At 44.1% G+C, this 24,458-nt stretch overlaps 1 protein-coding gene across 4 annotated transcripts in view; it reads left to right on the forward strand.

The window, feature by feature from the left end:
- Positions 1 to 297: 297 nt before the first annotated feature.
- ANO4 (anoctamin 4) overlaps positions 298 to 24,458 on the forward strand; it is a 173,046-nt gene continuing 148,885 nt past the window's right edge. For all 4 annotated transcript variants that reach the window (XM_029079553.2, XM_029079555.2, XM_029079554.2 and 1 more), the window contains exons 1-3: positions 298 to 373; positions 12,992 to 13,075; positions 16,520 to 16,771. In XM_029079553.2, coding sequence (XP_028935386.1) covers positions 352 to 373; positions 12,992 to 13,075; positions 16,520 to 16,771 — 358 coding nt within the window. In that variant the 5' untranslated portion in view covers positions 298 to 351. The remainder of the gene's footprint in view (positions 374 to 12,991; positions 13,076 to 16,519; positions 16,772 to 24,458) is intronic.

Here is a 24,458-nt window from a genome sequence, read left to right on the forward strand (position 1 = left end):
ATTATTATTAATAAATAGGCAGGAAGGAGGGAGGGAGGTGGGGTTTTTTTCTTGACCCCGCCCTCCCCGGGCTCCTCCTCCCGCTTGCCCCGGGCAGGACCGGCCGCCTTCAGGGGGCAGCGGGCCGCGCGCCGCCAGTCCCGGCCGGCCCGAGTCGGCCCGAACCTGCCCGAAGCGGCCCGAGCCGGTCCCCGCCTCCCCCCCACCCCGCCCTTTCCCGCCGCCGGCCCGGGCCCGAGCATGCGCAGAGAGGGGCCGAGGCCGGGACCGGCCGCCCGCCGCCTCCTCCTCCACCGGCCTCCTCCCGCCCTCCGCCGCCCCGACCGCCCGCCCGCTCCCGGACGGCTCAGGATGGCATCCTTGGCCACCTGCGGTAAGGCCAGACCGGCCAGGCGGGGCCAAACTCTAGGGGGGATCCAGAGGGGCCGCAAGAAGCCCCCGGGCTTCGGGACGGTCCTGGCGAGAGAGAGGCGGGAAGTGGCGGGCAGGCGGGGCAGGTGGCAGCCTGCACCTTGGGCTCGGCGATGCGGGGAGAGGGGCTGCGAAAGGGAAGGGAGTTGGCCAGCCTATTGTTAAGCGCTTCCTAGGTGCCAAGCACTGTTCTGAGCGCTGGAGGGATGCAAGGTCTTCGGGTGTCCCGAGCTCCAAATAGTAGTGGTGTTGGTAGTTAAGCGCTTCCTGTGTGCCAAGCACTGTGCTAAGCGCTGGGGGAGATAAAGGTCTTCAGTGTTCCGAGCCCACAACAGTAGTGATGTTGGTATTTAAGTGCTTCCTTTGTGCCAAGCACTGTTCTGAGCGCTGGAGGGATGCAAGGTCTTCGGGTGTCCCGAGCTCCAAATAGTAGTGGTGTTGGTAGTTAAGCGCTTCCTGTGTGCCAAGCACTGTGCTAAGCGCTGGGGGAGATAAAAGTCTTCAGTGTTCCGAGCCCACAACAGTAGTGATGTTGGTATCTAAGTGCTTCCTTTGTGCCAAGCACTGTTCTGAGCGCTGGAGGGATGCAAGGTCTTTAGGTGTCCCGCTCACAACAGTAGTGGTGTTGGTATTTAAGCGCTTCCTTTGTGCCAAGCACTGTTCTAAGCGCTGGGGGGGAATAAAGGTCTTCAGATGTCCTGCTCACAATAGAAGTGGTGTTGGTATTTAAGTGCTTCCTTTGTGCCAAGCACTGTTCTAAGCGCTGGGGGAGATAAAGGTCTTTAGGTGTCCCGAGCTCCCAATAGTAGCGGGGTTGGTATTTAAGCGCTTCCTATGTGCCAAGCACTGTTCTAAGCGCTGGAGGGATGCAAGGTCTTCGGGTGTCCCGAGCTCACAACAGTAGTGGTGATGGTATTTAAACGCTTCTCGCTCCCAATAGTAGCGGTGTTGGTATTTGTTATGCGCTTATTATGGGCCAAGCACTGTTCTAAGCTCTGGGGGGGATAAAGGTCTTCAGGTGTCCCGAGCTCATAAAGTAGTGGTGTTGGTATTTAAGCGCTTCCTATGTGCCAAGCACTGTTCTAAGCGCTGGGGGGGATGCAAGGTCTTCAGGTGTCCCGAGCTCACAACAGTAGTGATGTTGGTATTTAAGTGCTTCCTTTGTGCCAAGCACTGTGCTAAGCGCTGGGGGAGATGAAGGTCTTCAGTGTCCCGAGCTCACAATAGTAGTGGTGTTGGTATTTTAGCGCTTCTAAGCGCTGGGGGGATGCAAGGTCTTTAGGTGTCCCTCGCTCACAGTAGTAGCGGTGTTGGTATTTGTTAGGCGCTTATTATGTGCCAAGCACTGTTCTAAGCGCTGGGGGGGGGATACAAGGTCTTCAGGTGTCCCTAGCCCCCAATAGTAGCGGTGTTGGTATTTGTTAGGCGCTTATTATGTGCCAAGCACTGTTCTAAGCGCTGGGGGGGGATACAAGGTCTTCAGGTGTCCCTAGCCCCCAATAGTAGCGGTGTTGGTATTTGTTAGGCGCTTATTATGTGCCAAGCACTGTTCTAAGCGCTGGGGGGGATACAAGGTCTTCAGGTGTCCCTAGCCCCCAATAGTAGCGGTGTTGGTATTTGTTAGGCGCTTCCTATGTGCCAAGCACTGTTCTAAGCGCTGGGGGGGGGGGGGATACAAGGTCTTCAGGTGTCCCTAGCTCCCAATAGTATTCATTCATTCAATAGTATTTATTGAGCGCTTACTATGTGCAGAACGCTGTGCTAAGCGCTTGGAGTGAACAAGTCGGCAACAGATAGAGACAGTCCCTGCCGTTTGACGGATTTACGGTCTAATGGGGGGAGACGGACAGACGAGAACAATGGCAATAAATCGAGTGGAGGGGAAGAACATCTCGTAAAAACAATGGCAACTAAATAGAATCGAGGCGATGTACATTTCGTTAACAAAATAAAATTAACAAAATAGTAGTGGTGTTGGTATTTGTTATGCGCTTCCTATGTGCCAAGCACTGTTCTAAGCGCTGGGGGGGGGGGAAACAAAGTCTTCAGGTGTCCCGCTCACAATAGTAGTGGTGTTATTTGTTAAGCGCTTCCCATGTGCCAAGCACTGTTCTAAGCGCTGGAGGGGATACAGAGTGATCAGGTTGTCCCACATGGGGCTCACGGTCTTCATCCCCATTTTACAGATGAGGTCACTGAGGCTCAGAGACGCGAAGTGACTTGCCCAAAGCCACCCAGCTGACAAGCGGCGGAGCCGGGATTTGAACTCATAATCTCTGCCTCCCCCGCCCGGGGTCTTTCCACTGGAGCCACGCTGCTGCCAGCGAGAACCGGGTGACCTTGGACGAGTCACTTCTCTGTGCCTCGGGCACCTCACCTGCCAGAGGGGGATTAAGAAGAAGAATCAGGGTGGGATGTGTTGAGCGCTCACCAGGTTCTAAGCGCTGGGGGTAGACGCTGGGGGTCGTGCGTTCAATCAGTAGTATTTATGGAGCGCTTACTATGTGCAGAACACTGTACTAAGCGCTTGGAATGGACAGTTCGGCAACAGAGAGAGACGATCCCTGCCCAGTGACGGGCTCCACGTAGGGCTCGCAGTCTTCATCCCCATTTTACAGTTGAGGGAACTGAGGCATAGGGAAGTGAAGTGACTTGCCCAAGGTCACACAGCTGACAAGCCGCGGAGCCGGGATTAGAACCCACGACCTCTGACTCCCCAGCCCGTGCTCTTTCCACTGAGGCACGCTGCTTCTCTTAAGACTGAGAGCCCCTTGGGGGGCTCAATCTCATTAGCTGCGATCTACCCCAGCGCTTAATACAGTGCCTGGCCTAATAAAAAACAAATACCATTAAAGGTGAGATCTCCGGGCTAGATGTCAGCCAAGAGTCCAGGTGGCTAATTTTTAGCTCGCCATGAGCGACTCTGTGACCTTGGGCGAGTCATTTAAACCGCCCCGGCCTCAATTTCCCTAGCTTTAAGATGAAGCTGAAGTCACCACCTAGCTACTCGGCAGGAGTGTTGGTCTAAAACGAATTGGTGACTACATTTCAGAGGCAAGGATTAGTAGTTTGGCTTGTCCTTGTCCGGTGGGACGGGGTTGCTTCTGAAAAGCATCATTTAGGAAAGTCAGAGTTACATGTTAGAAGGCAAGAAATCTCCCTGTTGAGGTTCTTACGTTTTCTGACTCTCCAGGAGAGCAATTAACTTCGTCTCTTATCTGCTGGGGGCTTGTGGCTAGAGGAAACTCTAGGTGCTGTTAATCCCCGATCTTTACATCAGTTGATTTTATTAGATCGATATCTGGAATTGGGACTTAAAGTGGAAGCCGGGCAGGAATTGCTGTAATAAAAAACCACCCAAAATGTTAGCCGTTGCCTCTTAAAAGAAACCGCACTCTTGCCTGGCAAGAGGAACTATGTGGAAGCAAACGTCCCGTACCTACAATCCTTTCTATATTCCTCATCGGCTTCCCCAAGGCTCTCCTTGGAGTTGTGGCACATGGCATGTAAAATGAGAATTTTGTGTGAAGGATTGAGGTGGTTTGTGAACATTCATCAGCTGCGGGCTGGTGTGGTCTCCTTTTCGCAAAGTGTTTGCAAGGGTTATTATTAAGCGCCTATAGTTAAATATTTTCAACTATGTGTAGAATTAGAATACTTTTAGGAATTCAGGGAGTTTTCTGCTCCTGATGATGATTGCTTTAGAAATACACGCACTCACTTAAGCGACCTATTTTTAATATTTCCCCACACTAGAGAATACTTATTTTAAAAATTTACATCACTGCATTTGAGCTGCTGCCTATGGAACTTGTCGGTGTCAGAATTAATAGCAGGTGCTACATATGTCTAAGTGTAAAAACTTGATTGAGCGTTCAGGTGAAAAATATATTAAGGATACACAAAATATGACTTTTTAGCAGTTAAAGGGGCATGGCAGCAAATATGTTTAAAAATTGCTTACTTTTAAGTTGTTAATAAGGGACCCAGAACTAAGTTAAAAGCAGACTGCCATTTATCTTTTAGAACGTACTGTGCACTTTCTTTTGAGCAACACAAAATGCTTTAAAGACGTTAGTGAAGAAGATGGATGAAGTGTATCCCTAAAATAACAATTGCCTTTTATCGTATTCTCCACGGGAAACCGAATGGAACCTTCTTCTGGAATTATCAGTGTCCAGCTGTTTTGCTCATTTTATTGATTGGAAAATGCTTGCCTTGGCATGTCGTAAGGATTAACAGTTCTTACCCCATTTGCCGTAGCATTTCAAAATTAAGAACTTCAGCTCCTGGGAGGCAGGAACCAAAACTCGATATGTTAGTTACCAGCAATCATGCCTCATCAACATCCTCTCTTCCTATACAGCTATGTACGGCACGTTATATTCTAAACAAGTGCTTGCTCTCCAGAAGTGACGCTAAGCTTTTCAGATTGTTTTTGTAGTGGTTTTGCTTGGAAGCACTTCAACTTTAAACTTAACTGTCGGCTCCAGACATAAGACACAAGGAATCGCTCAAATTTTTTAGTTGGTGTTATAAGTTGTCCTCCTCACAGATACTATATTCATCTTTCTTTTTAAGTCTGTTTATCATTTTTTATTAGGATTCAAAAGTGTGCATGAGTTCTTAAAAAGGTGGGTGGCTGAAACACTTTAATGGGGATTTGGACAGACGTGGATTCTTCCTTCCTCAGCAAAGTAAAGGACAGTAACTGGGAACTTTGAAATTGACCTCATCAGCGGGGCCAGGGTGTTTCCAGTTTTCTATTGAACTGCTCCCCGTAGCTGAGTGCTTGGGTGCTGAGTTGGCATCTACCCCATAACTGGATGTCTGTGAAGCAGTTTGGCGGGGAGGCCAGAGAGCTAATGGACCCTAACGGACGGAATTGAGTTGGGCATTCTGGAAGTAAAAGGGGGACAGACTAGTCTAAATGCCGCCAGCAGATTTCACCTGGGGAGGAATTCTGCTTTCCTAGCAGGATCTTAAATATATCACTGAGCCTAGGCGTATATGTCGTCTATTCTTCTTTTCCAAATCACTGAACCAACTAGGGCGTTATTATTAATGTTGTTTTACTTTATGAAGTGGTCATCTTCCTTTGCTTGCCCCTTTTCTAAGTATTTCTATCTTTCCCTAATGTGAAAAGTGCATTTTTTAAAAAATGACTAGCCTGTTTCAAATAACAGGGAGCCAGACCTCTCCCTGGAAATGATTTGTCTTGAGAAGAAAAACAGATCTAACAGAGGTTTATCATTAAGTAGGTGCTTAATAAATACCGTTGATGTCATGATCAACCGAACTCTGCTCTCAAATGCATGTTTTTACTGCCAGTTGAAACCAGAGGGATGGGAACAAAGCCATTTCTTAAGGTTTAAACTATCTCCAAATCCTATGTGCCCTTTGGAAATTTTCCTTTTATTTTCTTCCAACACCTGTGCATCTTGTGCAATCGTTACTATTCACAGTGTTAATTAAGAGACTTTGGATTAAGAACATATGGCAAAGAAAGCATAACTGACTCTCTGACCCTGAGCTCCGTGCTCTTCACAGCAGTTCCTCTCAGTTTAAGGATGGATTTGGAGGCAAAATTGTTTTTGACTTTCCATAAGAATGCTAAAGCAACTAGGGCAGAAAAACAGTGTTTTAAGTTATGACTCTAAAAAAGATTTCACCTCCCTTTCCCTTTAGGAATAAAATGAAAAGGAATTAAACATTAAAAAGAATTAAAATAAGAGAACCAGTGTGGCCTAATAGAGCAAGGACCTGGGTTCCAACTCAGCTCTGCCATTTGACTGCTGGGTGACCTTGGGTGAGTCACTTAACTTCTCTGGGCCTGTTTCCTCATCTATAAAATGGAGATTTTGACCGTGAGTTCCGTGCGGGACATGGACAATGTCCAAACCTCATTAGTTAGTATCTACCCCAGTGCTTAATACAGTGCCTGGCACGTACATTGAACAAAAGAAATATTAAAAAAGGATCCTGCTGGGGGTTAGTAGAATGAGTTGTTATTTAAAAAAAGGCAGGCCTTTTTAGATAATACAGTTTTGAAGTAGGCTTAAAGGCAGAGCTCTCTTTAGAACCTTAAGTAAGGAGTGCTTTTAGTGCTTCCACCTTTCCCCAACCAGTTACCAGATAGACACATTCTCTACCTCCTGTACGCTGTCACAGCTCACACCTGAGATCACAATAACGAGGAAGGAGGTGGGAGTGGGAGGGGAAATGGGATGATAACATGAATTTCTGCCACCTGCTAATTTATGAACTTCTCCCTTTTTCTTTCCCAGTCCTTACAATAGGGATCTGGGGAGAGAGATGACCTGTACTCTAAACCCCTCAGCCCAGTGGCAGCCTCAGTTTTCTGCCCCTATATTTAGTCTTGCTGAAAGAAACTTAGTCTCCTGATGCTCTTTTTCCTTTAAAGATTTCAGTTTTGCTGATGATGCTATAATTAGGAGCAAGATAAGGCAGTATGAACTCAATTGTACACACCTTATGGAGCAGTGGCCAATTCAGTAATTTGGATTTCTGATGATGATTGAATGTATTTATCACATAGCTAGGTGTATTTAGACCGTTTAGACTGTGAACCCCCGTTTAGACTGTGAGCCTGTCATTAGGCAGGGATTGTCTCTGTCTGTTGCCGAATTGTACATTCCAAGTGCTTAGTACAGTGCTCTGCACATAGTAAGCGCTCAATAAATACTAATGAATGAATGTATTTTAGAGGTATATATAATGTGGCATACAGTGAAAGGCTTGTAAAGCTTTAATACAGTGTTACTTGCATTTTGGATGGAAGTGAAGAAGTTTTTAGGCCAAGGTGCCCTCTTTATTAGCTCTGTGAAAAAATAAAATTTAACCTCATTTTACATTCCAGTCCAATAATGACTATAATTGTGGTATTTGTTAAGGACTGACTTGTGCCTTGCACTGAACTAAGCGCTGGGGTGGATACAAGCAAATTGGGTTGGACACAGTCCCTATCCCACATGGGGCTCACTGCCTCAATCCCCATTTTATAGATACTGTAACTGAGGCACAGAGAAATTAAGACAAGTGGCGGATCCTTCTGACTTCCAGGACCCTACCCTATCCACTAGGCCATGCCGCTTCACATCAAACTCCTTACCGTCAGCTTTACAGCACTTTGCTTTGCTGATCTCCCACCACAACCCAGTCCATACACTCTGATCTTTTAATAGCGTGTTCTCTGTATCTTGATCCCGTCTATCCCATACCCCTTAAGCACTTCGATACCCACCCCAACCCCACACCATTTAAGTACATAGCCTTATACTCTGCTATTGCCCATCTACGTAGTTTATTTTAATGTCCCCCTGTAGGCTGTAAGATCCTGTGGGCAGGGATTACGTCCACCAACTCATGTATTGTACTTTCCCATGCACTAAATAGTGTTCTGCACTCAGTAATTGCTCAGTAAGTAACACTGATTGAAAAAATATAAACTCGTTTTGAGAGAGTTTTTCGATCAGGGAACTCAAGCTCCTCTTTTGAAGTAGCTTAGGAAAATTTAAGCTGGAGTTTAGAGAAGCTTAAAATGTATTTCAGTAAAGCCACCAAAATTAGGTTTTCTGCATTAAATTGTACTTGGAATTATTTATAGTGTTTCATTTTCTAAATTGATGAAAGCCCTCACTCACTTTGTTCTTACAGGATCCTTGTGCAGTAAGAAAGGCAGGTACGATTATCCGAATATTAGGGATGAGGAAATTGAGACTCTGAAAAGACAATTGACTTGCCCGAGGTCACTTGGCAGGCCAGTTCCGTACACTGCACAACACTGCATTGTAATTTAGAAAGTAAAAGAATGCAACGGATTATTTATGCACTGGATAAACTGTGTAAATTCTTCAGATTCTGTGATTCTTTAAATAATGAATTTACCAGGCCATTAGTCATTATTCATTCAAATACGTTATATTGCTAAATTTGCTTCTCTTTTGCCATGTCCCAAGGGAAATCAAACCTTGCCAGAACAGACTCAGGAAAAGTAGATTCAGAAGGGAAGATCACTCCAAAGAAAACGTGATGACTCTGACTTCACTGTCCTATTCAAATCTGGCACCTTCTAGCAGGTCATTACCTTGGTGTTCATGAGGAGAAAGTCTTTCCAGTTACTCAGCCTTTGCCGATGACCCGTGAAATATCTGACTCTCTTTCACAACTTTCCTTCTTCTCTTCCCCCTACTTTGACGTTCAGCAACATTGGCAGTATTCTGTTTTACTCTTCATAACTATCTGTCCTCTCTTTAAATCTAATAATTGGTGGGTCTTTACTAAGGATCCTCCGAGTCTTCGTTTTCTTCTCACCTTCCCACAAATTACTGCCACTTCCTTCAGTGTTCTCTCTCCACTGTCATCTTCAGTCTCTATTGCTACGCCACTCTTTCCCCATATCTTCTGCCCCAAAGAATACATGAAATATGGAAGACCCCCATTGGCGCTTTGGGAGAAATGTGCAAGACAAGCCCTTCAGAGCTCTATGTGGAAATTCTCATTTTGAGCTAGATCCAAACTCATCCATCACACATTGGGAGGAGCACACATATATTGGGCTGCATCATTTTGAGGATAGTGTGTCATTCTGTATCAAATGAAACTCCAGGTATGTGATAATTGACTCATGTTGACACTAGACAGTAAGCTCATCATGGGCAGGGAACGTTTCTGCTAATTCTGTTGGCTAGTACTCTCCCAAGTGCTTATTACAGTGCTCTGCATATTCTAAGTGCTCAATAAAAGTGATCGATTGAGGAACCATGGAGAACTCTTTGCACCTCATCTGAGGGGCACTGCTTTGCTATATATCTAGTGATCTAGTATTTTCTATCAAATTTCTAGGATTTTTCTGTTGATTCCAGACCTTGTTCTAAAGGCAGTAACTTTAATCCTCTCTATCGGTAGAAGATCAGTGTTCATGCTGCATCTGACTATATTCCCAAATTCTCATTCTTGCTTATCTTTGGACACCTTAACTTCTTTTGTTCTGGCTAAGTGGAAGCTTTCCTGCTTAGGTTCTCTTATGAATTGAAAAGTTTGTTGCCATTCCTCTTGTCAAATTTCTTCACTGGTTATTTTTCAGAAAAAAATCTAATTGTAACAACTTTTTTAATGGTATTTGTGAAGTGCTTACTATGTGCCAGGCACTGTATTAACTGCTGGGATAGATACCAGCTATCACCTGATTAGCTGGAATCTCTCAGGTGTCAGATAGCAGAGAAGCAGTGGGTCTAGAGGGTAGAGCATAGGCCTGGGAGTCAGAAGGACCTTGGTTCCAGGGCCGCCTCTGCCACTTGTCTGCTGTGTGACCTTGGTCGAATCAAGTTGCTTTACTTCTCTGTGCCTCAGTTACCACATCTATAAAATGGGGATTAACTCTGTGAGGCCGATGTGGGACAGGAACCCATTTCTCTATTCCCATAATTAACTCTCATCCTTGATATTGGTTCGCTCTCACCTTCACAGCCATTACTGTCTTTTCTGTTTCTTTAAGTCTGTTTAAAGTGCTGCTGTTAAAATGATCATTCCTCCATCACTGAGATCATATCAATCTTCAATTCACATCTATTCTGATACTTTTCTGTGTCTTTCATACATAATTCAAGTGCCCTTTTATGACTCAATATCCCAATTCTGTATCCGTGTTTTTCTATCTCCAGTCCAAACTCTTACTGTTGCCTTTGGTTTCACATTACAGTGCATAATAGTGGATGGCATTATAGTGGATTTTTCTTCTTTGTTACCACTTTTCTTTTTGTAATCTCCTTGAAAACTTTTTCTCCTAACCCTCTTTGAAGGAAGGGAGTCCTGTTTTTTTCTGACACAGCTTCCCTTCTCCTTCCTGCCTTTCCACTACCGTTCTCATCCTTCTCTCCTCCACATTGCTACCCTACCTGCCCCTCTCCTCCTATTAGAGCATTTCCCCAAGTGCCTCCACGCTGGATGACACTCCATTCTCAAGCCTTCCTCCCTCATTACTGCAGCTGCAGCTTTGCTGTCCCTCTCTCAGCTCTTTTTCTTGGCACAGCTCTGACATTTGGAATCGCTGCTATCTCTTCCTAGTTCTGCTGAGAGTAGGGAGAGGAGTGGCGGACCAGGCTGCCACCTGGAGTAGCAATTTTGAGAACAACTTGAAGATATTATTCCTGGTTTGAAGTGTGGACCCAGAAACTCTGGTCCTGGCAGCCCTTTTTTTCTCCTTCACAAAGTCCTTGCGGGGAAATACTCCACTCTCGTCAGAGTAGAAACTCCTACTTTGCCCTTCTCTCTCTGTAGCAGTGCCTAGTCTGTTGCAAAGATCTCTTGCAAAACCCTTTAAGAAATACTTTGACAGGAACCCTATAGGGAGGAAGAACAATGGAGGAAAAAACAACAACCCATACATGTACTTTGCAATGGGGTGCACCCTGGCCCCGCTCCCTGCTCTTTTCACTCTCGCAAAAAATTGGGGAGTGAAAGCAGTCTTGTGTTCGCCCCCAGCATTAGAATCAATTCCTTCATTCAGGAGCTCAATCCTGGCATCTCGGGCCTGAGGCTTATCTGCTGTTCCTGAGAAGAGACTCAATCCACATACCTTACACATCATGCAATTCTAATTTTCCACCAAGTCTACCCTACCTGTCACCTTCTGCTAGCCCTCGTAAGGAGAGTGAAGCACCACTAGTACAAAATCTGTGCTCCTTTAAAGCTGAAAGAAGAGATTTCTGTCTGGCCATTCATCACCAAAGAGCAGAAAGGGAGAGAAAAGCAGGAGCAGGTGATAATGGCTCCAACCCTCCCAGCAGCACTGGCCCTCGGGATCCTCAAGACTAGGAAGGTTATGACCAAGCCATCTTCTCATGTCTTGAACGTGGTTAGAGAATTGGAACTCAGATAATATGTTATGATCAATCTCCCTCGCTGCACCTCCCCACCTCCCAAGACCTCTGGGGTTTGGAAGTCAAAGGCCTTCGGTGGCTTTCTCACTTGAGCGGAAAGCAGCTAAGTCAGAGAAAAGAGTTAGGAGAAAGGGATAGTATAGGGAATCAGAGAAAGAAAAAAATAATAAAAAAAACTTGGGAAAAATGGGAAAACGATTGTGCAGAAATTAAAAAATGCATAATGAGGAAAGGGCAAAACAAAAAGAGAAGAAATATCAATAGATATTACTGAAGGAAAGGATGAGCTAAAAGTCAAAATAAAAGAAAACAAGGGCAGAAAGGATGGGGGGCCGGGTAAGATCTAGGAAGGAACACAAAATTTGAAACAGTGAATGACCAAGTTGTAGAAAGTGGGACAATCAAAATGAGGGTAAGAAGATAGGTGGGAGGATTTGACAGTGAATAGAACACTGACCAGTGGACAATGACTCAATACAAAATTCAATCCTCATATTTGAGGGAGACTGATTAGAGATGGGAGATTGGCACATAGGCAGGCTGACCATTTCCTCCCTCCTTCCACCATGATCCCTTTACAAAACTCAGCTCCCCATTAGGTTGAAGCCTATCAATCAATGGTATCTACTGAGCATTTACTACATGCAGAGCACAGTACTAAGTATTTGGGACAATACGATACAGTTAGCTCTTGATTCTATTTATTAGCTATCGTTTTAATGAGATGTTCTTCCCCTTGACTCTATTGTTCTTGTCTGTCTCCCCCAGTTAGACTGTAAGCCCGTCAAACGGCAGGGACTGTCTCTATCTGTTGCCGACTTGTTCATTACAAGCGCTTAGTACAGTTCTCTGCACATAGAAAGCGCTCAATAAATACTATTGAATGAATAGTCTGAAGCTTTGCTGTCGATTCAAATCGCTGACTTTTTTTGCGGACTTCTGGTCCTCAACCAAAGGGTAAAAATACAGTGATCTTAAACCTTTAAGATTCAGCAGTCTTCTTATTAGATGTATTTTAGCTGAGTATGGGAGTAAGGCATTCGTTCAATCGGTGATATTTGTAAAGCGTTTATCCTGGTCAGAGAACTGTACTAAGCACTTGGGGGAGTAAAATAGAGTAGAGTTGGTAGACAAGTTCCCTGCCCAAAGGCAGCTTACGGTGTAGAAGGGAAGACCGACATTAAAATAAATGATATGTACTTAAGTACTGTGGGGCCGAGGGAGGGGGTGAATATCAAGTGCTTAAAGGGTGCGTATCCAAGTGCAAGGGGGATGCAAAAGGCAGAGGAGGGAGTAGGAGAAATGAGGGCTTAGTCGGGGAAGGCCTCTTGGAGAAGATGTGATTTTTAATAAGGCTTTGAAGGTGGGGAGAGTGGTGGACTGGCAGATGTGTAGGAGGAGGGAGGACACGGGCAAAGGGTCACCCCTGAGAAAGACGAGATCGAAGTACAGTGATTGGGTGGGCGTTAGAGGGGCGAAGTGAGTGGGTTAGGTTGTAGTGGGAAAATAGTGAGGTAAGAGATGAAGGGGCAGAGTACCCAGAAAGGGGGGATAGGCTGAGATCCATCAGACCTAGAGGGAGAAATGAACAGTTCATTTTGCTTGGGATAAGGGATGATTTAGGTGGTCATGCATTGTCATAATTGCCATTCTGTGATGGTTCTCTTCTTTTTAAACAGATAGAGAAGCTAGCAGTGGTAGTTATAACCTCTCCACTGGAACGACTGGGAGTTACTACAGCTGTGTCAGCCAGATCACCATAGGTAAGCCAGTAGTTATTGATATATATCATTTATCTTCAAATACAATATATGCGGTTCTTAAGGAGGAGAGGATGCTAAGTTTTTGGTCCTCATGCCCACAGAAGGCTGAATAAGAGAAAGTGGAAGTAACTTCCAATGAGAGAGGTTGGTGAGACACCAAGTTGCCTCTCTTGCCCTTGAGGGTGATCAAATGCTCCAACAGACTACGAGAGAAGGAATGGAATTCTTTAGAAGCCTTACACGTTTTGGAAAAAAAAATAGACAACCAGCGGTCCTGGATATTTTAGGTAGTCCCCTGTGTGGACTAGATGATCTGTGGAAATCCCTTGAGGGGCGGGGCGGAAGTAAAAAGAAATTCTTATTGGAGCGGCCAGTTATTTAAATCAATCAATAGTATTTATTGAGTGCTTACTGTGTGCAGATCACTGGACAAAGCGCTTGGGAGTTGGTAGACATGTTCCCTGCTTACAAAGAGTTTACAATCTAAAGGGAAACCACCAGCAGAGGGAGGGGTTCGGGGGAGGCAAGAGCTGTTCTTTCTCGCCCTGTAAGTGAGGATGATGGAAACCCCACAGGTCTCTGGGCTGGGCCGAGTTCAGAGTCCTGATGACTCTGACTGGGAGCTGGAGCAGTGGATGCATGGGCCTGTTTCCCCCATCCCCATCCTGGGGCAGCCCCTCTCTGGAGCCAGGCCAGATTATGGTAGTAGACAGGATGCTGGCAACTGGCCACCTGGCACACTCCAGCGTGAGCCCTGGGTGGGGAACTGCACCATGTCAGGATCAAGTCTGCTACTTCTCACATACAACTGCAAGAGCCCCCAAACCAGGCCTCATGCTGCCTTGGAGTCCCTAGCCAGAGCACCGAATCAGACGTGCCAGACCCCGACCCATGGCAGGGAGAGGCGCACGCTGAGGCATCCACTTCAAAATAGTTCAGACTGAAATGACTGCCCTGAGGCTTATCGTTTGACCACTGTAGCATTCCACATGGTTCCGTTTTGTTTTCAACTCTACTTCTGGTCCTTTTCTATAATGAAAGATATCTGCTTGGCATTATGCGAAATAGGACAATTTGGTTTGCACATCCTTGACCAGGGTCACATTTGAATCCAAGTATTTTCTTGGAGGACTCTTTTCTGAGGGGTAACCAACTAATCTGTGAGGTATGAACTGCATGGAACATCACTGTTTATTGTTGTACTTTCCCAAGTGTTGATTACACTTACCTGCTCACAGTAAGTGCTCAATTAATATAATTGAATGAATGACTGGAGAGACAGAATTCCAGGAATAGGACAGTTAAAAGGCTCCAGCTTAAATGTAGTATGGAGATCCAGTTTTCCCCTCCATGAACCTTGGGAACCTTGGTAACTTGGTACCAGAGGCTGCTCCAGAAAATTGGAATCCATTTTGTTGGCCATAGTACCTTGAACCCATTTCCTCATTCTGTCTCTTCTTTTAAGCAACTTCAGCTCGTAATTGGATGCAACATTGGCGGATGATGTAGACTAAGACTTAAAAAAGGCCTCTCTGGGAACTTTTACCCCACACTCCTTAGTTATCATCTGTAAAATCCAGGGAAGAGCTGACCATTTGCCATTATTTTGTGAGGGTATCATTTTCCTCTTGTTTTTGTCCCTGCTTCTAACTGAACCAGGTGAGATTATAATTTTGGACAAAAAGGCAGAAGGTTTTGAGCATGTGTAAGAAAACACGAATATCATTAGTAAGCATGAATGCCAGCTACGGGTCAGTTTTTCTGTAGGTTTTTTTCTGAGTTGGGGTCTCGCCACAGCTGTCATTACCTCCATTTCTGTTCTTGCAGATTAGGCTTTGTGAATTCACTGACTGTGAGCTGGAGGTGCTCCCAGAAGCTGGAGCATCCCAGTGGAGTGCTCAGATACTTAGTACCTCCTTTCCCCTTAGTTTGTCGTTGGTGAGGAGTTCTCTCATGTAGAACTCTGAATATAGGTTAATTAGGCTTAGGCTGGTATCTTGTGATCCCCGCGATTTTTAGAATCTTTGCTGCATTTTGTTCACTTATTGGATATACACAGTGGGCCGTACAGTCCCTTTAGAGTTTCTGCAGACTTCAGAAATAATTCTAAAATGTTTTGGCTTTGTATTGGAAATGGAGCAGCAATATCAAATCCTTGCATTTCCTCTTTAAATGGGAAGTCCAGTATTGCAGCAAGGAATTGAGGATGAAGCCTGGCCCATTTAATAGGTAACTGAGCACTTGGATAACTCACTTAACTGATCATTTAATTGATTTTAATTGCTTATGTATTGAGTTAACTGTACAACTTAACTGCCTCAGGTTACTGCTAAGTGAGTTGGTTTGTAGAGAACTTCAAGATGAAAATTCTAAAAGAAAAAAGGTAATGCATTTTGCTGCTACAATGACAAATTTCATATTTTTGGTTAGGTTTCTAAGTGGATGTATTGAATCAAAATCTTTTTAAATACAGATTTTTGTGATGAAGACATTTTCTGTTTCCCCATAGTGTTCTTTGGAGTTACAGTTGTTTTTCATTAGAGAGATGGTTGTCTTTTGTGATTCAATCGTGTTTGCTTGCTTACTGTGTGCAGGGCACTGTACTAAATGCTCTAAATAGTCTCAAGTAAATAGTTGTTTACATGGCTTTTCCTGTTCTTTTTATGTTATTAATTGTCTGAAGGGGCTGGGCCCTATCTTGAAATAACTCCAAATATAAATTTGCACATTTTTCTCATTTGACCATCTATTCTTCTTTACCCACCCACCCACATACCCACTCTCAGACCATCTCCTTCATGCATTCAGACACTTCCTGCTCTTTTTCACTTAAGCGATCCCTACTGTGACTTCATTGTGAAATACGTAGTCTGCAGCATAACTGACTTGGATCAGTAACATGGTAAATTTAAGATATTTTTGCCTATCAGTTAATAACTCCACAAAGTAAGGCTTGATAGTTCCGGAAATTCAATCTGCTAAACACATGTATTGTGTACCAACCATATTTTAGCTAGTAAAATTTTAAAAAAATCGCATATTCAATCATTTCACTGAACTCCTCAGGGGGCTAGTACATCTATTACATCTACCAACTTCATATGTCCTCCAGTTCTTAAGTGAGAGTTGGAGGGATGCAGTGGAGGCAGGTTGGTTAAGAACACCATTGACTTTTCATCTTAGAAGGTTTTTAAAAGGAAAAAGTTATTTACCTTTTTCTGTTAGTACCAAGTTCTGAGTTGTGAATTTCCATAACATGAACAAAATCCTATTTGCAAAGAATTACACCTGCAACCATAACAGAACTGTTTGGTTTTCTTGGCACACGTGTTTATCTCCAGCAGGGACTTTTATTGTTTTTCCTAAGCTTCAGCTTAAAGCTTTGCGAAGTTATGCAACTGTTATTACGACTGCTGGAATTAACCCAATGTTTTTTGTTTTCAGGTTATGATGTTGCTGGTCCAGTGGCAATTGGGCTGTCCCATTGGAAAAATCCATACCTGCAAGGTGGTCCTCCACTCTCATCGGATCTCCCAGTATTCATCTCCAAAGATGCTGGCATCCCTGTCTATCACCAGTCTTTCACAAGGAAGAGCGATCTGTCAACTCCTTTGTCTTGTCCAGCTTCACTGTCCATCACTCCAGTGCCTTCTTATAGCAGCAGCAGCCAAGAAACCCTTAGTCAAGACACTACAGGTAAAAGAGTCTGTCTGGGTTTTAGGTCTCTAATTTATTTTACGTGTATATTCAGGACCAGACTAACCTCCCAAGTGGACCCGGGACTAGCCGTGGTTTTTACGTGAAGGCATTTTGCTGTGGTGCACAAGGTGCAGTGTGATGACATCATTAGATTACGTGATGCATGCTCTCATTGGACCACACTGTGCCTTTCCACTGCCTTGTCCAGTTCACCTAGAGGTTGACCACCTGTCCATACATGCGTGAAACCTGGTATTGCCATTTCCTCCTGTCTCCTCCCTCTTCCTCTCTCAGTGGCCAAGCAGCATTTCTTAGCTCCTTCACCTTCTCCTCTCGTGCAAGTAAATAAATGGCTGTTGCACCGCCTCTCTCCTTGGCAAAGCTGAAGAAACAGCAAGAGACTTCATCCTGTCCCCGGCCAGGCAACACCACTTGGCCATAGGGACAGAGTAGGAGGTAGAGACAGAAAAAGGGAGAGAAAGTGAAAGAGGATGGGCAAATACACAAAAATGAAATACACAGCTAGGTTTGAATAGTGATCGCCGTTGGTGAAAGTCAAGTCTGCTGCTCCTACCTCTGATCTCCACCCATTCAGGTTAACTGGTGCTGCTTCAGAATCTCTCCCTTCCTGCCCTGATGGTTTCTATCAGGGTGGAGAAGCAGAGGGGACCACACCACCATACATGAGGACATCCAGGCTTCTCTCATGGCATGCTAGGATCTCCTTCCGTTCACCTCCATCCCACTGTGCAATTAGATCCACTTAGGGGATGCAGATACGGGGCTGGACATGCTACCTTGTCCCTGTAGCTATATTTAGCTTTGAGCATGCAGGAGAGGGCGATGTCCCGGTGGAGAACTAGAGGCGTAACTAGCTAAAGCCTTGGGGGTCAGAGCAGCCCTGCTCAGTCTCTCACCTCCTGGGGCAGAGCCATGCTGGAGAAATGAAAGATATCTGCTGCACATGTGCAGCATCAGAAGATGCCGCCATAATAAGGAATGTCCCAAGTGGTGGCCATCTTTGGAGGGTCAGGAATTGTGCAGTCACTGGTCGAAGCTGTAGAGGCTTGAGTCGTGTGGCTCTCGGACACTGCTTGGGCCTCGAGGCTGCGGCCTCTAAAGCCCCGGTATTAATCAGGCTTTATCAATATCAATAATTAATCAATATTAATTATTGGTTATCAGACCATTTTTTCCTGATTACTGGATCTTAGTAGCAGGCTGTGTCTACCTGGCCAATTTCAACAGTACCTATCAAATTGGTACTGAAATATTTGTCTTGTGTCATCGATACCTTAAGAGGTAATGGAGGCCAGTTGTGGAATAAAGGCATGTTAGTATCCTGCACATTGCCAAAGTGTATTTTTACATCTTCCACCTCTTTTATTAGTGTAGGAGTAATAATTGCTCATATCTCTGTAGAATATATTTCTAACTGCAAAACCCCATCTCCAACATTTAATTTCTAATAACTCTGGTGGTTTTCCTAGTTTGATGTTGGTAGTTTACAAGCATTCGAGCTCAATGCTAAGCAATCTGTGCCCGAAAAGCACCTATTTAACTGGTTAGAGACGGTTTATCGCCGGTTGACGTTTCAGAAGTATAAAGGGGCAACAAAGGCTTTTTAGGTGATACTTGATTCTGAATAAATCTGAACACTAGATTTGAATCAGGCAAAAATTTTCCGCTTTTTCCATGTGTGAAATTGGCTCTCTTTTCCAAAGGAAACTGAGGCAAATGTGTGATGCTTCTTCAAAGCTTTGAATTTCTTTGGGCTGTGACTCCAGGGATCGTTGGGCACCTCTATTAGTTCACAAATACTGCCACCTAGAGGTCGGATCCAGTAATGCAACGGCGTTGCTTTTCATGGTGAATCTGGATTGGTTTTGATAAATGTCCGGATAAAACATCCTCACAAGTTGGTAATTAATATCCTGGAAAACGCAGTAACTCACTAACCAATCTGCTGAAGTCCTTTGGCACATCAATCCAGTAGCATTTCTGAGAGCACGCTGCAAATATCGGGTAGTCCCGCTGCAGTCGATGGATCGATCAATAGTATCGTGTGCAGAACATTGCGACTGTGCATTTGGGAGAATAAAATAAGAGTTGGTAGACGTCTGCCCAGTCTAGAGGGGGAGGCAGACGCTAATATTCATAAATAATTTATAGATATGTTCATAATAAGTACGGTGGGGCTGATGGTGGGGTGGCTAGCAAATGTCCAGAGGGTACAGGTCAAGTGCATAGATGATGCAGAAGGGAGAGGGAGTTAAAGAAAAGAGGACTTAATTGGGGAACGTTTGCTGCAGGAGATTAATGATGTGAACACATCTTGGGGAGGGAAGAGCAGTGTAGCTGGCCTCTGAGGAAAAAGCAGTAAGGTTGAGAAGGAGAGCACTGGGTGAAAGTGACAGGGAGAGGAAGGGGAAGGAGTACGTAAAGGGAACGGCTGGGCACAAACTGGATAATTGTGCTAATCTATTCATTTCTTTGTTTTTATCAAAGGAAATGGGTTTTGAGACAGCTGAAAAAAATGCTAAATTGACAGAACATTTTAAGCCACTTTTTAAGGTTCAAAATGAGTTGACATCTGGCAACATAACTTGAGCATATCAACAATTTTTTTGAATATACTTTTTCACATTATTACCATGTTAAAAAAATCTGTGCAGGCTAAACATTTGTGTGATCTTTGGGGGTTAAAAAAATTGTCTATTCATGGAACCGAGATGTTAGCAATTACAGATTGAGTGTTCCCAAGCTATTTATTACCTTTTGAGTTTCTTGGAACGTTGAAAAGAGAAACAATGAACATTCAAAATCACGTTACATTAGTGGGTGTTTTCAGTCGTTTTATTGGAGGAGGCTACTGATACTAACACATAATTTCCGTACATTGACTACACTAAGTCTAATTCAGTGATATAGACTTTTTTGTTTTAATGAATTCTGTTTTATACAAGGAATGCTTGGGGGGAATGCGTGCTCTCTTTTCTTATAATAATTGTGCTATTTGTTAAGCATCTACTATGTGCAAAGCACCGTACCAAGCACTGAGGCAGATACAAAACAATCAAGTTGGACACAGTCCCTGCCCCACGTGGGGCTCCCGGTTTAAGAGGGAGGGAGATCAGGTATTTTATCCCAGTTTTATAGATGAGGTAACCGAGGCCCTGATAATTTAAATGATCTGCCCAAGGTCACACAGCAGACAAGTGGCGGGGATGGTATTAGAACCTAGGTCCTCGGACTCTGTTCTCTTTTGAGAGAAAACAGAAAATTGTTCTCTTTTTCCGCACTCCCTTCTCTTCATCGTCTATGCACTCGTATCTGTGATCTACGGGCATTTGATATTCACCTATCCTCACCTCCACTGCACTTATGTTCTATTTATATTAATGTCTGTCTCCCCCTCTATACTGTAAGCTCGTTGTGGGCAGGGTGTCTGCTAACTATTCATTCAGTAGTATTTATTGAGCGCTTACTATGTGCAGAGCACTGTACTAAGCGCTTGGAATGTACAAATCGGTAACAGAAAGAGACAGTCCCTGTCCTTTGACGGGCTTACAGTCTAATTGGGGGAGACAGACAAGAACAACAGAGTCAAGGGGAAGAACATCGCATTAAAACGATAGCTAATAAATAGAATCAAGAGCTAATTGTATCGTATTGTCCCAAATACTTAGTACTGTGCTCTGCATGTAGTAAATGCTCAGTAGATACCATTGATTGATAGGCTTCAACCTAATGGGGAGCTGAGTTTTGTAAAGGGATCATGGCGGAAGGAGGGAGGAAATGGTCAGCCTGCCTATGTGCCAATCTCCCATCTCTAATCAGTCTCCCTCAAATATGAGGATTGAATTTTGTATTGAGTCATTGTCCACTGGTCAGTGTTCATTCACTGTCAAATCCTCCCACCTATCTTCTTACCCTCATTTTGATTGTCCCACTTTCTACAACTTGGTCATTCACTGTTTCAAAGTTTGTGTTCCTTCCTAGATCTTACCCCGCCCCCATCCTTTCTGCCCTTGTTTTCTTTTATTTTGACTTTTAGCTCATCCTTTCCTTCAGTAATATCTATTGATATTTCTTCTCTTTTTGTTTTGCCCTTTCCTCATTATGCATTTTTTAATTTCTGCACAATCGTTTTCTCATTTTTCCCAAGTTTTTTTTTACTATTTTTTTCTTTCTCTGATTCCCTATACTATCCCTTTCTCCTAACTCTTTTCTCTGACTTAGCTGCTTTCTGCTCAAGTGAGAAAGCCTCCAAAGGCCTTTGACTTCCAAACCCCAGAGGTCTTGGGAGGTGGGGAGGTGCAGCGAGGGAGATTGATCATAACATATTATTTGAGTTCCAATTCTCTAACCATGTTCAAGACATGAGAAGATGGCTTGGTCATAACCTTCCTAGTCTTGAGGATCCTGAGGGCCAGTGCTGCTGGGAGGGTTGGAGCCATTATCACCTGCTCCTGCTTTTCTCTCCCTTTCTGCTCTTTGGTGATGAATGGCCAGACAGAAATCTCTTCTTTCAGCTTTAAAGGAGCACAGATTTTGTACTAGTGGTGCTTCACTCTCCTTACGAGGGCTAGCAGAAGGTGACAGGTAGGGTAGACTTGGTGGAGAATTAGAATTGCATGATGTGTAAGGTATGTGGATTGCGTCTCTTCTCAGGAACAGCAGATAAGCCTCAGGCCCGAGATGCCAGGATTGAGCTCCTGAATGAAGGAATTGATTCTAATGCTGGTGGCGAACACAAGACTGCTTTCACTCCCCAATTTTTTGCGAGAGTGAAAAGAGCAGGGAGCGGGGCCAGGGTGCACCCCATTGCAAAGTACATGTATGGGTTGTTGTTTTTTCCTCCATTGTTCTTCCTCCCTATAGGGTTCCTGTCAAAGTGTATTTCTTAAAGGTTTTGCAAGAGATCTTTGGGTGACAGGATAGAATACCAAAATTTCTGACCATCCGTCCCTATTTGGGATATCTGGCCATGTCATTCAGAAGCCCCGTGCTCCACTTTGGGAAGTACTAAATCTGAAAACCCCTACCCTTTACCGAGATGAAAGAAGAACTATAATAAGAATAAAATAATTTCCCTTATCTCTACAGACCAAGAGAGTGGGTGTTAATAACCTAAAGTGTAGTCTCTTACCTTAAACATAAAGGAAGAGCTACCTTGAAACCTTTCAAGATAACATCTTCCAGAGGGCAGAGTAATTTTTTTTTATGGAGGTCTGCAGTGGACCAAACTCTTTTTGCATAGTGTTAATTGGGCTTTCACTTCTGGGAAGGGACCTTGAAGATACTCTACCAACAGCATGAAATTCCTTTCTTTCAGTAAACTATGATTAGATACCATCGGACTTGATCCTTTGTGCCTTTGTCTACTGTACTGACACTGAAACCTGAGCTACCGCTGGATGATAAGATGTAGAGTAATCTGATCGCTCAGCCTGGAGAGGACAGAGAACTCCTTTAGCGAATGTTGGGAGTAGGAGTCTTCTGTGTAACACACAGAGAAGCAGCATGACCTTTTGGATAAACTATAAGCCTGGGAGTCAGAGGAGCTGGGTTCTAATTCCGACTCCACCACTTTTCTTCTATGGGACCTTGGACAAATCACTACAACTTTTCTAGTACGTTTCTGCAGAAACCTGGCAGTTCCTTCCTCAGATTTGGGGTCCTGATGGTCTCAGAAGATCTTCCAAAGTCTTGGGAGCAATATATTGGAAATAACCAACAATGCCTCTGAAAGGGCCCCGACAATAAAAACATTCTGATATGTATTGTGCTCCCGCAAGCATTTTGAATATAGTGCTCTGAAATCATACTAGACAGAAGAGTAACTAGCTATCCTAAATGAGATCTGCAAATGATTAGATTCAAGAAGCTTGTCTTCCAGGAATGATCACGAAAGCTCAGACTATCTCTAATGAAATAAAGTGTGTCAATAGTGTGTATGGGCTAGTCGATAGGTTTGATTCTGATTTTAGAAGCTAGAGCAGATTTCAGAGAATAATCATAATTCTGATATTTAAGCACTTACTGTGTGCCAAGCACTGTACTAAGGGCTGGTGTAGATACAAAATAATCAGTCACAGTCCTTATTCCACATGGTACCCACAGTCTAAGGGAGAGAAGAGGTACTTTACTCCCATTTTACAGGTAAGGAAACTGAGTCACAGAAGTTGCTACTTGCCCAGGGTCACACAGCTGGGAAGGGGCAGAGCCACAATTAGAACTCAGGCCCCTGACTCCCAGACCGGGCACCTCCTCTAAGTTGTCAGGCATTTGGAAGGAGGTAAATCTGAAACATCAAGTTTTCAATTGTGGGATATGGCTTCCATTCCCAGCCACCAGGTTTAGGTGAAACTTTAGCATTTTAAAGGTTGGCAAACAGGTTGGGACCTGCTTAAAGTTTGTTGTTATTACAAATTTAGAGCCGTATGTCAGATATTTACATCCATTTTAGATTTTTTCTGAATCAGAAGTTAACATTGCATTTTAAGCAGTTATTGAATTTTATGTGGAACATTAATAAGCTACTGTTTTTGTAGGTGGAGGATTGCAGAGAATGAGAGGGCAATGGACTTGGAAGGATCCTATAGTGTTGTGTAAACTATAATTATTCAGATCTGTATGACTTGGTACCCAAATTGCAATTCAGAGTGAGTGGATCTTCAACACCGAGGATGTAATAATGGAACTGGACAAGGGAAACCTATGCAACAGCAGGAAATGTGTTATATAGACAGTGATTTAAGGATAGCAGCACAACACATGGGATAGCTATAACTCTGCTTATTTATATTGAAGCCCGTTTACTTGTTTTGTTGTCTGCCTCCCCTTCTAGACTGCAAGCCTGTTGTGGGCTGGGATTGTCTCTCTCTATTGCTGTATTGTACCTTCCAAGCACTTAGTACAGTGCTCTGCACACAGTAAGCACTCAGTAAATACGATTGAATTGAATGAATGAATGAAGTTAGATCAATTAAAGGTTTTTTCAGATATGTCCTTTCTGAACTGTGGTACTGTGTCATTGGTGGTATTTACTGAGTGCTTACTGTGTGCAGAGCGCTGTACTAAGTGCTTGAAAAACAGAAGGAAATAGTTGCGTTTATTGAAATGAAACCAGAATGTTTCTGTGTGTTGGGGGCGGGGAGGGGTGTATGGGTGTATGTATGTATTAGAGAAGGGGAGGGAGAGGAAGCTTGTGCATTTGCAAGAAGGGGGAGAGAACATGTAACATTTATATATCATAGCGCAGGTTTCAGAAAGTGCAGTAAGGTCTTTTTCCTGAGTGTTCGGCTGATAGAGGACCCCGTAAATCTTCTTGGGAAATTTTAAATGGTTGATGGCAGGTTATTTTTCCTTTACAAACCTGATTGTTGCCCTGAAGCCCAGATGCATATAAAGAGGAATGTTATCTTTCTCCCCCTCTCCAGCTACTTCCTACTAGTGGAGTTACCTGTTCTTCCTAACCTCAGAGAAGGGGACAGAGGCAAGTCTGTCCAAAGATCCACATGCATGGCAGCAGAGGAAGAAGTAGAGGCATAACAATTCCAGTTGCTGCTGCTTCCAGCGTGGCAGTTGGGAGGGAAAATTGGAGACTGTAGGAACTCCTAGGATCCAGCAGTAGTGGCAATAACGATGACTGTGGCTTTTTTTTTTCTTGTACTGCTAG

Source organism: Ornithorhynchus anatinus, chromosome 14 (genome assembly GCF_004115215.2).
Source record: "Ornithorhynchus anatinus isolate Pmale09 chromosome 14, mOrnAna1.pri.v4, whole genome shotgun sequence".
NCBI lineage: Eukaryota > Metazoa > Chordata > Mammalia > Monotremata > Ornithorhynchidae > Ornithorhynchus > Ornithorhynchus anatinus.